Source organism: Lupinus angustifolius, chromosome LG02 (assembly GCF_001865875.1).
Source record: "Lupinus angustifolius cultivar Tanjil chromosome LG02, LupAngTanjil_v1.0, whole genome shotgun sequence".
NCBI lineage: Eukaryota > Viridiplantae > Streptophyta > Magnoliopsida > Fabales > Fabaceae > Lupinus > Lupinus angustifolius.
Genome location: NC_032010.1, coordinates 13,578,731 through 13,592,466, shown reverse-complemented (window position 1 = coordinate 13,592,466; position 13,736 = coordinate 13,578,731). Strand labels below are relative to the sequence as shown.

Below are 13,736 nucleotides of genomic sequence, written 5' to 3'. Positions count from 1 at the left end.
GGTAGTAGTAGTATAAATGTAACAGGAAAGAGAAAAAGAAATAATCCAGATATAAAAAAAGATTTTAATCTTCTCTAGTGTTCAATGATTATTACTTTTTAAGATAATAACACAACATATGGACCAATCAAGAATTAGTATTAAATTGTTAAAATATAAAATGTATAAAAAGTAAAGATACAGTGTAGGAAAATATATAATAATAGCATATAATATTTTAGGAGGGGAAAAAGTAAAAAAAGATGTGACATATGAGTAATAAGTTTTTTATGTTATATAGTTAACAGAGATAAATCAGTAGATAGGCATTTCTAAGGATTTATACATAATAGGCATGCCAATGATGTTAAAAGGAAAGATTAGAGAAATATGAGAAAGTAACACTTTTTTTAACTCAAAATGTATATTCGTTTTATTTCTAATTAATAATTGTAATCCTAAAATAAATATGCTATTTTTCCTACTTCATTTTCATACAAGGTTTATTCAGATTTGGGGCTAACGCCATTGTTAAATAAAGATCTGATTTTTACCCCAGTTTCAAACTTTTTGATAGAGAATATTCTGCCAACGTTAATTAAGAGACTGATTCTGTATTCCAGTCCAACAATGTATAACAAACAGACTGTTATAAAACCCAAACCCAACAAACATGAAGTCTTGAACATTTGATATTATATTCAGTGAGGTTCTTCTTTCCCCTTTTCTTTTCTCTGTCAGGTATTCTCAAACTGAGCAAAGCTTTGAAGCTGAGTTCGTAATGGCCGCTAACAAGTTTGAAAATAATGATTCATCTTTGACAATTAACACACCTTCAAAGCCTAGTCCCATTGGTCAAAGGATAGTGGAGGTTGATGTTATTGACATTTCTTCTCTTCAAGTGGAAGGTTTAGATCAAGGTTCTGATGTTAATTTATCCTCTCGATCTCAACGTAAGTGATGCATTCATCTTTTGTCTTCCAACATTTTTTTAATATCTGGTCTAAAATTATGAGGATGTTGTTGAATTTTTCAGCACTAGTTGAAGGGAAAATGTAAGTTTTTTGATAGGCACATATTATTAGATTGATTTTTGTAATGGGTGGAACTTGAACCCTAAACCTCTTTATTATTGTACTCCTTGAACTCTCCACCGTAACCTCTGGAATACGACTCCGAAAAATGGTAACGTAGTGATCAGAGAAAATGCTTAGATTAAAGGTCAGGAGGGGAGTTCTTCTACCTTAATCCTTAACTAGAGGTATTAACCTCAAACATGTTCTTGAAAAATTGCACATGTGGTTTGAAAACTGTAGTGCATAATCATAGTAATCTTGCACCACTAGAACAAATTTTTCTTATAGTTACAACAACCTACCCTAAACTCCACTATAGCCTGAAATGGTTGAAAAATAACAAAACAAAAAACAACGGAGAGAAGGAGGAGGGTAATCATTATCTTTCTATTATTTATTTTTAAAAACAATAATTGTTTGAATTGGAAATCAATTATCATATCAATTATGTATAAAATTTTAGGTTAATCCATAATTATATTTATTGATATACCTCAGTGATATTAGACTTAGTGTAATTTGAATCTGTTATGATTTAATCCTTTTACAGAATTTGAATATTTGAATGTATAGATATAAACTGGTAGAAGCATCAATCAATTATGTTTAGTTAGAGGAAGAGATGCAAAATCTAAGGGCTTCTATTCAGGAGACATTTGTTAAAATGATTTCCTATGGCAAATAAACTGTGTAACTACTGCTCTATTTGTTTAATTTTTTAACATCCCCGAAATACATGTTTGGATTCCTTTTCCTTTTGGATCAAAGAATTTTGATATTTTTTAATATTGTTTTTAAATTTTTGGTATTATTAGATTTTTACTTACCTTACAATCTTCAAACCCTGTATTGAATTCACGACGATCACTATTCAGAAATCTTAAATCTCAACTGAAACTTACCCTCTCGTTAATATATGACTTTTTTTTTTTACTTTAATGATATAACCTTTATCCAAATGCAGGTAGTGATGGTGTGAACATTAATCATGGTGAATCCAACATATTCACCCCACCACCTTCTTCTGCAAAGAAGAGAAAAAAGAAAAAGGCATATTGGCCTAAAATATTGGATGAGAGCAAGACCAATACCAAGAGAACATACAAGTCAATGAACACTCCAAAACCTTCAACTCCAAAGCAAAGGAAAAAATATGTAAGAAAACGTCCTTCATGCATGGGTCCATTATTTCCTCAAGATTCAGTGTCTCTTGCATTTATGGAAAAGCCTTCTAAGGTTGAAGAAAAAGTTGAAGAAATTGGGTCTAATAATTCACTCTTCAAAAATGAATTTGGTATCGAATACAATTCACTTCAAACTTATCAAAAACTAAGATCTTTGGTAGGGTCTTGTTTGATAGAGAGTAGACAAATTGGAGTAAATTTTCCAAGAAGTGGCAAGAAGAAAAGAAAAGTTAGAGAAAGAGCATGCTTGGAAAAACTATTGCAACCTTATAACAAAGGGAAAAGATCAAAGACTTTCAAGAGAAAGAAAAGGTGTTGGAATGTTCTCAATCCAGAAGGCAAGATTGTGGTTAGTAGAGTAATGAAGTCTCTGATAAAAAAACTCAAGTCTTTAAAGAAAAAGAGAGAGAAAAAGAAAGAGACTAATAAGAAAACAACCAATCAAGTAGTGGTGTATAAAGAGCATCAAATAGTTCCTTATAAAGGACCACATTCTAAATACCAAGGGGAAGTTGAACTTGATGGTGAGACATTAAGGGTGTGGAACTTGCTCTTGGATGGAAAGGCATATATTGAACATGAAAAGCAAAAGTATTGGGAGGAGAAAAGATATATGTATCAGAGAAAGATTGGGATATTCATGACTCGCATGCATAATACCTTAGGTATGTATTGTCTTTAACTTTTAAATTGGTGAATATTTCCTACATATGATTTGATGATTAATTATTTTAAAGCATGGTAGCTAGCTCTTTTCTTAGTAATGTACATCATTTATATATATACATGTCAAAATATAATGATAAAATATTAGTAGCATACTAATAAAGTATTGATAGTGGTGCAAGACACTGCTAGATTCTCAAGAAGATCAAAAGATTAATGGTTTTTCCTGGGAATAATATTTGTTGACAGAAACAGTCATACATTTAAAAAGAATTAGTTCCTTACCCAAGACAATGAAAAGATACTCTTGTTAGTATCATAAAAAATATTAGAAGCATATGTCCTTTCATTGTTTTTTTAGACCACTATACATCCCGATTGATATATTGTTTTCTAAATAATTTTATGATTATGTTTTATTTTTTTTGAGCAAGATGGTGATTATATAAATTAAGTTTACAGGTGATAGACGTTTCTTGTCGTGGAAAGGTTCAGTTCTGGATTCTGTGGTTGGAGTTTTTCTGACTCAAAATGTGTCTGACTATTTATCAAGGTAAAAAGATAATGAAAATGTTATGTCTATACTCACATCACAACACTTTCTAGATTTTTAAGGTACTAAAAGTATTGGGTAGTGATATAAATGGCTCACTGTATCAAATTAGTAAAACCTTTCCTCCAATATTTTTGGAAAGATATAATCTGGAACTGAAATTTGTTAATTATATTTTCTTCGAGGTCCTGTAAATAAAAAAATTTCTGTGAATAATATTTATCGGAGGGATAATTATGTGCCTCGAAAGGAGGATAAAAGAACAAAGATCCTTTATTCCAAGAAAATTCTGTTACCATGTATTAAGTCAATCAAATTTCATAAAATAGTGAATAAATATTAATTTATATTATTATAATTTTTACTTTTAATAAATAAGATTTTCTGAATGAATGAGAATACAAATACCATAGGTTATCCCCATCCTTAGGATACCCGTATTAAAAAAATACATATAATTGTGCTCCAAAAGTTAAATAGATAAATTGTGTACTTATATTTTGTGGTATTAAATATTAATGCTTATTCATGTCCTTATAGTGGTGCCTTTATGAATCTGGCTGCAAAGTTTCCGGCCAAAACAACTAGCTATGGATCAGAAACCACCGTGGACTTTGATGAAGAAATTGAAGATAACAAAGTTGAAGTTGAAGATAACAAAGTTCCTGAATTTGATAAAGAAATTGAAGGTAACAAAGTTGAAGAAGTGGAAGATCAAAATGCCAAGGACTCTTGTGAAGTTGATAATAAAGGAGCTGAAAATAATTCAAGTAAGGTGAAAATAATTTCAGATAAGAAAAAATTAGCAGAGGAAGAGAAGGATAAGGTTAAAAAAGAAAAGGAAGTGCATTGGGATATGCTAAGAAAAATGTACACTAAAAGCACGCGACATAGTGATCATGAGGATATTGTTGATTGGGAAGCAGTAAGGTGTGCAAAACTTAGTGAATTTGCTGAAATTATTAAATGTCGTGGCCAACATAACATAATTGCTGCAAAAATACAGGTACAAAAATATGTACTTTCTTAGTTAATATAATGAGTTTAATATATATTTATTGAAAATATAAAAGTATTTTACATTACTAATATATTATTCATAGGTTAACCAACCACTTAGTCACATGAAAGTAATACATCTGAATGATGTAGATGATACATTGTATAAAAAAATTTACTATTTCAATGCATAGATATTAAATTGTAATGTGTTATTATTGAATTACTCATATGACAATGAATATTTGTAGCGCTTACTAAATCATTTAAAGGATACATATGGAAACTTGGATCTTGAATGGATCAGATATGCTCCCCCAATGGATGTAAAGTAAGTTATACATCTCTTTCATCTGGCAAAATCATTTTGCTTAATTATGTCTTTGTTAGTCATGAAAACCAATTATTTTGAACAGTGTTTCATATTGTGTTTATAGTCCTAATTGTGGTTATGTTGCATTTACTTTACTTATGGGAAAATGTGGCAATAATGTTATCGCCGAGATACCCAAAACTGTAATATTACAGTTATGGAAGGCAAATAAGAACACTAATTTTGAACAAGCAAATGGTTTATATTACAGGGAATATCTTCTGAGCATATATGGATTGGGATTAAAAAGTGTGGAATGCATAAGACTTTTAGCACTTCAGCATAGTGCTTTTCCAGTAAGAGAAGGCACATTTTGTTTAATAAATGATGCTAGTTTTGTCATACCAATTAGCTTTATTCTTTTTTTGTCACTTTTGTAAGGTGGATGTAAATGTTGGAAGAATTGTTGTGCGCTTAGGATGGGTTCCTCTTAAACCCTTACCTGAATCAATGCAAATACATGATTTAGAAAAGTAAGTCTTTTAACAATTTTAATTAGTAGATTTTCACAACTATATCACTATTATATTCACTACTTGGATTTTGTTTTTTTATACAGATTTCCAAAAGAGGAAGATGTTCAAAGATATCTTTGGCCACGAATATGCAATCTTAATCGCAAAACATTGTAATTATCTAATGTTTTTTTTATCCATTTTTAATTATGTATTTGGAAACTATATATCTTATGATGCATTATCTGATACAGGTATCAATTGCATTATCAGATGATAACATTTGGAAAGGTATGTATTGATATTATTTTGAAGAATACTCTTGCCATTTTCAACAAGAAAAAATATATTATGTTATATGCAGGTTTTTTGTGGAAAGGGTAGACCAAATTGCAATGCTTGTCCAATGAGGGAAGAAGGGTGCAAATATTATGAGAGTAAACTTGCAAGGTATTTATTGCATTATATTCCTGTATTTGCGTAATACTCAAAAGCTTGATGATTCATTAAATAGGATGAAAATGGAAATTATTTGCTTAATTTGTCTTATAAAAAAACATAATGGGTGTCGACCCGATTACATATTACAGTTATGTATTTTCTGGTGGGCATGTTCTTCGGTTCAAGTGTATTGCTAACAAAGTTTCCTTGGCATGCATATTCTATTATATTTTTCTAACTAATTAAAACTAATAAATCGAAAATTATTTTATAAAAAGCAACATGCATTTCTTATTGCATTAATCAAGTCAAATTGTAAGTTTCTGTAATTTAATCTTTCATTCCTTATTTCTTTCTATCTTGCCTTACAAATATTAAATCATGTTTTATCTCTTACTTTTTGTAAGTATTATTATTTAATTTCTCTTCCTTCCCCTTTAAATAATTATATAATTATAGAGCCATTGCTTTTTCCTTTTTTTAAACTTTGGCATATTTAACCAATACATTATAAAAGAAGTCTTTTGTTATATGTACATCTTTGTGCGTGCGAGATACATTCTGCTATATGTACATCTTTGTGCGAGATACATTCTGCTATATGTACATCTTCCCCTTTGGCCTTGCTAAGTGAAATGTAATTTTTTCTTATTTGCACTGTTTTTTTTTTAACCTTTATCAATAAAATTAGCTTTGCTTTTCCACCTTATAACTGCTATTTAAATTTGAATAGTGTTTTGATATGTAGGAGATTTGTGTATACAAAATTCATTTCCATTTTTTTTTTATAAGCAGATATATTAGAAATCAGCATAAGGGATGCATATCCAATTTTAACTTACAATAAAAATTAATACAAGTATAAAGATTAATAACCATTGAGGAATGTGATTAATACAAATAATGTGTGCTTGCAGTAAAAAACTTGCATTACCTGGACCAACCTCAGATAAAAGACCAATTGATAATAAAATGTTGGTGACATCAATGCATCATGATAATCCTATGCAATGGTCCACTTTACCAAGGAATTCTACATTGACATTCATTTCTGAGTTGAATAACTCCTCATTTACAGAGCAACAAACTAGTAATGAATGTGAACCTATCATTGAGATGCCAGCATCACCACTTGAACCTGAAATTGAAGGATTAGATGATATTGAACTAAATAACGATGATGAGTTTTATGAGGGTGATGTGACGGAGGAGATTGATCTAACTATCAATCTTAGTAGTCAAGAATCAAGAACACATGATTATTATTCTTTGGAAGATTGTGAGAATGAAATCAACATGTCAAGGGATTTAGTTACATTACCTGAAAATGTTGCCAACACTCCGTTACCAAAAATGAAAAGAGAAAAAAGGACAAGGACTGAACGTTGGGTGTAAGTTTCTCACTCCTTTCTATGCTTATGTTATCTCCCTTGTGAAGGTAAGCTACCCTCCTTTGATTTCACTATATTGAGCTGTCCTTTTATTTTGTCAATCATTCCATATTATTATCAATTGTTCATATGAAAATATTTACTTTTTGCTATAGCTATTTCAATGTTATACTACTTTTTACACTTCAAAATATTTTTTCCAAATAGAATTAGAATTCCTTCTATTAATAACCACATATCATTTTATTTGGATCCTATTTTGTAAAGTATCTTCTTGCTTATCATCTTGTCCACAAGAATAACATTAAATTAGTTACATTCTTCAAGAGTTAGTTAGGTTGTAGCTACAGGTGAGTAGGGGTATTTAACAATAGGAGTTTCAGGTCACTAATAATACAAATGTAACAAAGTCCAATATCCCATATGAGTTATGAACATTTTCTTTTCTTCATTATAACCTTATGAGTTATGAGCACACTGAGACAACTTTAATCTGCTTAAATTCTGGGTTTGTTCACTGATTGTAGACAATTATTTTATTGTAAAGAATTATTTTCTTCTCCATTTGAAATGCAGTTATATACTTCCGGATGACCATCCTCTCCTAGAAAAGGTAAATCAGTTAAGATTTGTGTGCATATACATGTGAGTATGTGTTGTATATATTCATGTTTTTTCTTTATTTTCAGCGTACTCCACGATTAGCTGATGATCGTACCCCATATCTTTTGGTTGTATATACAAAAGGTATGTACTATCGTAAAATGAAAACAGATATTTGATACTTGATAGTAAATTATACTAATATTTTTTACCTATATTGAAATTACACATGATATTTTTTCTTTCAATTTATACAAATCTTTCTTACCTTGAGCATTAATAAACTATGTACCCTTGTAATTAAGCTAAACCTAAAATAAAGTGATTATAATTAAGTTAAACTTTATGGTTGGTTGGGTTTTGGAGGGAAAAGAAGTAAAATAGAAGGCAATTCATCTTACAAATTTTATTCATAGCTTTGAATGAAGCCTACCATTTTTACCCGCTCCCTTCTAAAAAACTCAATTTGCAAACAAATCCCGGAGAAAAATGGGTGTGACTTACTCTATTTTTATCACAAGAACATCTCTCCTTTTTATTTCTCAAGATTGTACAAATACAAATACTTTTTTTCTGAGTATAATTAGGAGAGTTAAAAGGCTCATGTGAATCAACCGAGAACAACTCACAGGAGGAGGAAGATGACAATCAAACAGTACCTGGTACTCTTTTGGTGAGTAGAGTATTTATATTTCAAGTTTATAATATATATATATATATATATATATATATAAATAAGAACTAAATTTAATAATTTATGAAACAGATACCATTGAGAACTGCAATGGGAGGGCGTTTTCCACTCAACGGAACGTACTTTCAAATTAATGAGGTGAATGATTAAAAACACTGTCTATTTTGCTCATAGAAATTGCATCATGTCCTTGAATTTTATTGGTCAAAATATGTAATGTATTCTTTATATTTGATAGGTCTTTGCTGACTATGATTCATTGAAAAACCCAATCAATGTTCCTAGAAGATGGCTTTGGGATCTACACAGATGTTTTACATATTTTGGGACTGCCATTACAACAATAGTTAAAGGTAAATGACTAAATTTTGATTATTCTTTCGGTATGTTAAATTGTGGTTATTATAATTACGGTCCTTCCACCGTAAGAAAGTTGGTAATAGGCGGAGGAATTTTTGTTATCGGTGGAGGTTTTATAACTCAACAATAAAACTTGTGGAGGTTTCACAAACTACCTCATTTATTGTTGCCACAAATGATCCGCTGAGGTTTTTAGCAACCCTTGGTACCTTGTGGAATTGCAACGGTTCTGTTGTGGAGGTCTTTAACCTTCTCTCAATGGAATCTTTAGCACAGGTCGATTAGTTCAATTAATAAACAAACATAAATTCCAAATTATGAAAACATCTAATAGAACAAATTTTTAACACGCCTATTTTCTAAATTCTTAACCCAATAAAATAAATAACATAATTGCCAAATTCTTTGGCAAATAATGGACTAAATTCTAATTTCATTACTAATAACAAAGTTTACATAATACGGAGGATTTTCCCCCTCATCTTAAATTTCCATCATTTCTAAAATCCCAAAATACATGGAAGTTATCCCATATGTTCTCTTTCATCCACGAATATATTAGATGCACTTGCAACATCATTATTATTTACTTGAAACAATAAAATAAAATATTTAATTGGTGTTTAGTATGAAGCATAGTTATTAAAACCGTATCGTACCGGCCGGTTGAACCGGAAAATCGGTGCATCGGGCCCCTAACCGGTACGGTACAGGTGTTGAACCGACCAAGTATCAAAACCGGTCAAAACCGGTCAAAAACCGGTCAAAACCGGTGAACCGGTCGGTATTTTACTAAATCGGCCGGTTCATACACATATTTTTTTTTAAAAATAAAAACTTAAAAACTTAAAAATCCATTACAAGGTGACCCACCTTTCCAACCATTTTTCAACCCTTCAAGGCACATACTTCCAAGACATACTTAAATTACACATTTTGGTTCCTAATGTGACATTTGTGTAATCTTGGAGTACTGTCTAAAGATAGGATTTAGTAGAAAAGTATAATATTCATATGAGACAACTTTGACTCATTGGTGTTAAATGTTAAAACTCCAAATTTATTTGTTTTGTAGAGTGAGTTGTGAACTTATGTCATTTATTTATATTTTGCGGTTGTTAAGTGATACTTTTGGTTTGATATATGTTTTTTAATTTAGACTTTGAATTTGTTAAAGACTTAAAGTTGTTTATTTATGTGAATTTTGAGTACATTATAAATATTGATTATAAATTTGAGCTACCTATTTGGAATTTTTTTTGTTATAGGTTTATATATATATAAATATAAGTAGGTATGTCCGGTTTAATTACTGAACCACTGGTTGAATCACTGTACCAGTATACCAGTACCCTGACCTGTTTGATAACCGGTACGGTTTTAACATAGTATGAAGTAATAAAGAAGTAAATAAATGGCAATTGCACATATATGTGATTCACACGGAAAGAAGTCATTCAATCCTCTAGGAATCCTTCTTTCTTTTATTATGATATAAACCTTAAATGTTGATTATAAATTGTTGCATTTGTCCAGCAAGTGGTTAGAAGGTGGAGATGTGGCAGCATGAAATAGAGAGTGACCCATATCATCCAATTGAAGTTTAGTATTCTTGTATGTATTAGTAGTAACAACTCACATTCCCATGGTCAACACTCTTCCGGAGTGATCTATACCAAGCACTCCACCAATAGAATTATGAAGGGACCTCTTCAATTTGTTCCTATAGTAAAACATAACATAACATCACAACAAAAAAAGGACAGATCAATGAATTTGATCAACATTTCTTAACTATGTTGAACTTACGGCTACAACCCTTGTGTCATCATTTATAAATGTTTCACCCTTTCTTTTATGAGCTGCAATGTATATTTTACCACGACCTAGTGGTTTCCCATCACCATCTACGGTATAAGAACTTGGTGATTTTCTAAACTTGAAGGTGTAGAGAGTAAAAATAAACATATCATTGTTGAATACCATTTGATGTCTTCTTGAATTTGACATAGATCCACTAGTATGCAGAATCACTTGTTTCTTTCAAATTTATCTATTTTTCCTAGGATCTAAAGCAAATTCTGGATGCATTAAATCAAATGTTCTTCCATACCTAGCCATCTCTTAGATGTCTTATCAATCCATCTTTATTTCTTTTCAAAGCATGTCATTTCATATGCTCCGCAATCTTAGAACACATGAACAATCACTACAATCTAGGTTTCAATGGAAAATAGCGGAAAACCTTTGTAGCTACCTTTTATTTATTATTGGGCTTCCATCTAGATTTACCATAATGCTTGTATGCATCCATGTCTTTTTGTCATCCCAAAAAATAACATGCAATCAATTAGATATAGTCATCTCTTCCTCAAATCTCTTAATAAACCTAGTATCATAGTCATACGCTTGTCACCTAATCCATACAAAACCTTTATATGATATATATAGTTTAACTATAAATTCCAATTTTATGTACTTGTTACCTTCATACTGTTGTTACCGTAGCTTGCATCAATTCTAAATGGCACGAAATAATACTTACTGGTTGAGTCACGACTAGGTCGCTCTGTTTAAGACGCTTTGTGACACTGCCCAAAATGTGTAAGCAGACTATCAACAACGTCGTCCCCAAGATAAAACAGCCCAGATCTCTGTTATCGATTTCTTACTGCACTGTAAGAACCGATCTCGAATACACCCACCACAATATGGCTACCAGTGCCAGTTCTCGAAATTACCCACAATATGCCTACCCGTGCCAATTCTCTTCCCACAATACTAACTACTAGTGTCAGTTCTCGAAATCCCACAATATGGCTACCTGTGCAAAGGTGTATTCTGTAAAGTCTGTGCATTAAAGGTCATGCACGTCTATCCCAATATAGTGAACGCTCTAGAAATTTATGCCCCTAAATTTCATAGGAAGCGGCCCCCACTTCCACATTCACATAGGTGAGCCTATCAAGAGTACTCTTGTAGCCTAGGTACTCCACTCCAATTGGAGTATAGATTTCATTAAGTGTTTAACTCATCCTTACATATGCTGCAGGAGTTATGCTTCTCATAATTTTATAGCATGTTCATTCTCATATCACTTCACAACTTGTTATTACCCATTGAACCTATTTCTTGGGATCTCCAGTCAGTTAAGTCGGGTTACCATCATGAGTGATCCTTGTTCTAAGGGCAATAGTCCCATACTCTTAGAAGTATTATGGACTTTCTCTCTAGCTAGTCATTTCGTCAAAGGATCTGCTAAGTTATTCTCAGTGCGTACATGATCCACTCTAACAGCTCCTATAGAGAGTAACTCTCTAATGGTGTTGTGCTTACGACGAATTTGTCGTTTCTTACTGTTATAAAATTTGTTCTCAATTTTTGCAATAGTCGCGGTACTATCACAATGGATTAACAAAGCTGGAATCAGATTTTCCCATAGGGGAATCTCTACAAGGAAGCTTTTCAGTCAACTTGCTTCTTCACTAGCTGTTGCTATCATCTCAGCTTCTATAATGGATTGATCCAGAATAGTCTATTTCTTTGACTTCCAAGAAACAGCCCCACCAGTTATGCTAAATATATAGCCACTGGTTGCTTTAGAATCATCTAAAAGAGTGTTCCAATTAGCATCACTGAATCCTTCTAGGACAGCTACAAACCTTCGGTAATATAATCCAAGGTTCATTGGTTTCTTAAGGTATCTCATTACCCTTTCAATAGCATATCAATGCTCCATACTTGGTCTAGTGGTAAACCTGCATAATAACCCCACATAGGCAATGTCGGGTCTAGTGCAATCAATGACATACCGAAGGCTGCCAATGATGCTAGCATATTCTGCTTGTCTTACACCTTCACTAGTGTTCTTAAAAAGTTTTACACTTGGATCATATCGTGTGCTAGCAGGTTTACAGTCAAAGTATTTATATTTCTTTAGGATCTTTTCCACATAGTGAGATTGATCCAAAGAAATTCCTTCTTTTGACCTAGTAATTTTTATACCAAGGATTACACTTGCCTCTCCAAGGTCTTTCATATCAAAGTTGTTACACAACAATGATTTCACATTATTCACAACATGAATGTTGGAACCAAATATGAGTAGATCGTCTACATAGACACATATGATAGTGTAAATGTCATTTTCTGATTTGAAATAAATGCATTTGTCACTTTCATTCACCTTAAACTCATTCGAGACCATTAAGTCGTTAAACTTTTCATGCCACTGTTTAGGTGCTTGCTTAANCTTTCATTCACCTTAAACTCATTCGAGACCATTAAGTCGTTAAAATTTTCATGCCACTATTTAGGTGTTTGCTTAAGACCATACAACGACTTATCTAACTTGCAGACCTTATTTTCTTGCCTTTGTATTACAAAACCTTCAGGTTGTTCCATATATATTTCTTCTTCCAAATCACCATTTAAAAAGGCAGTCTTAACATCCATTTGATGTACTAATAAATTATGTATCGCAGCGATCTATATTAGTACTCTAATGGATGTTATTCTAGTAATAGGTGAAAATGTATAAAAGAAATCTACATTTTCTCTTTGCCTAAAACCCTTAGTTACAAGGTGAGCTTTGTATTTATCCACTGTGTCATCAGGTTTCAGTTTCTTTTTCAATATCCACTTACAACCAATAGGTTTGCAGCCAGGAGGCAAGTCAGCTAAATGCCAGGTCTTGTTAGACTCTAGAGAATCCATCTCATCATTTATGGCATCTTGCCACAAATCAACATCCAAAGAAGTCAAAACTTCTTGGAGTGTTGATGGATCCTCTTCCAATGTATAGACCATATAATCATGTCCATACTTTCTAGCAGTCCTTGTTCTCTTACTTATTCTAGGTTCTATTTTTAACTCATTGTTATTATCATTATTCCTAACAATAGGTATGTGACAAGTTATTGTGCCCCCACTATTCCTCAATTTTAAAAGGGATTTTCATTT

At 31.7% G+C, this 13,736-nt stretch overlaps 1 protein-coding gene across 1 annotated transcript in view; it reads left to right on the top strand.

Annotated features, from left to right (window-relative positions):
- Positions 699 to 13,736, top strand: part of LOC109327093 (DEMETER-like protein 3) — an 18,340-nt gene continuing 5,302 nt past the window's right edge. The window contains exons 1-16 of the mRNA XM_019560110.1: positions 699 to 932; positions 2,020 to 2,904; positions 3,368 to 3,458; positions 3,999 to 4,464; positions 4,709 to 4,788; positions 5,042 to 5,126; positions 5,212 to 5,303; positions 5,390 to 5,458; positions 5,540 to 5,576; positions 5,650 to 5,735; positions 6,644 to 7,117; positions 7,694 to 7,730; positions 7,807 to 7,864; positions 8,308 to 8,393; positions 8,487 to 8,552; positions 8,653 to 8,767. Coding sequence (XP_019415655.1) covers positions 761 to 932; positions 2,020 to 2,904; positions 3,368 to 3,458; positions 3,999 to 4,464; positions 4,709 to 4,788; positions 5,042 to 5,126; positions 5,212 to 5,303; positions 5,390 to 5,458; positions 5,540 to 5,576; positions 5,650 to 5,735; positions 6,644 to 7,117; positions 7,694 to 7,730; positions 7,807 to 7,864; positions 8,308 to 8,393; positions 8,487 to 8,552; positions 8,653 to 8,767 — 2,899 coding nt within the window. The 5' untranslated portion in view covers positions 699 to 760. The remainder of the gene's footprint in view (positions 933 to 2,019; positions 2,905 to 3,367; positions 3,459 to 3,998; positions 4,465 to 4,708; positions 4,789 to 5,041; positions 5,127 to 5,211; positions 5,304 to 5,389; positions 5,459 to 5,539; positions 5,577 to 5,649; positions 5,736 to 6,643; positions 7,118 to 7,693; positions 7,731 to 7,806; positions 7,865 to 8,307; positions 8,394 to 8,486; positions 8,553 to 8,652; positions 8,768 to 13,736) is intronic.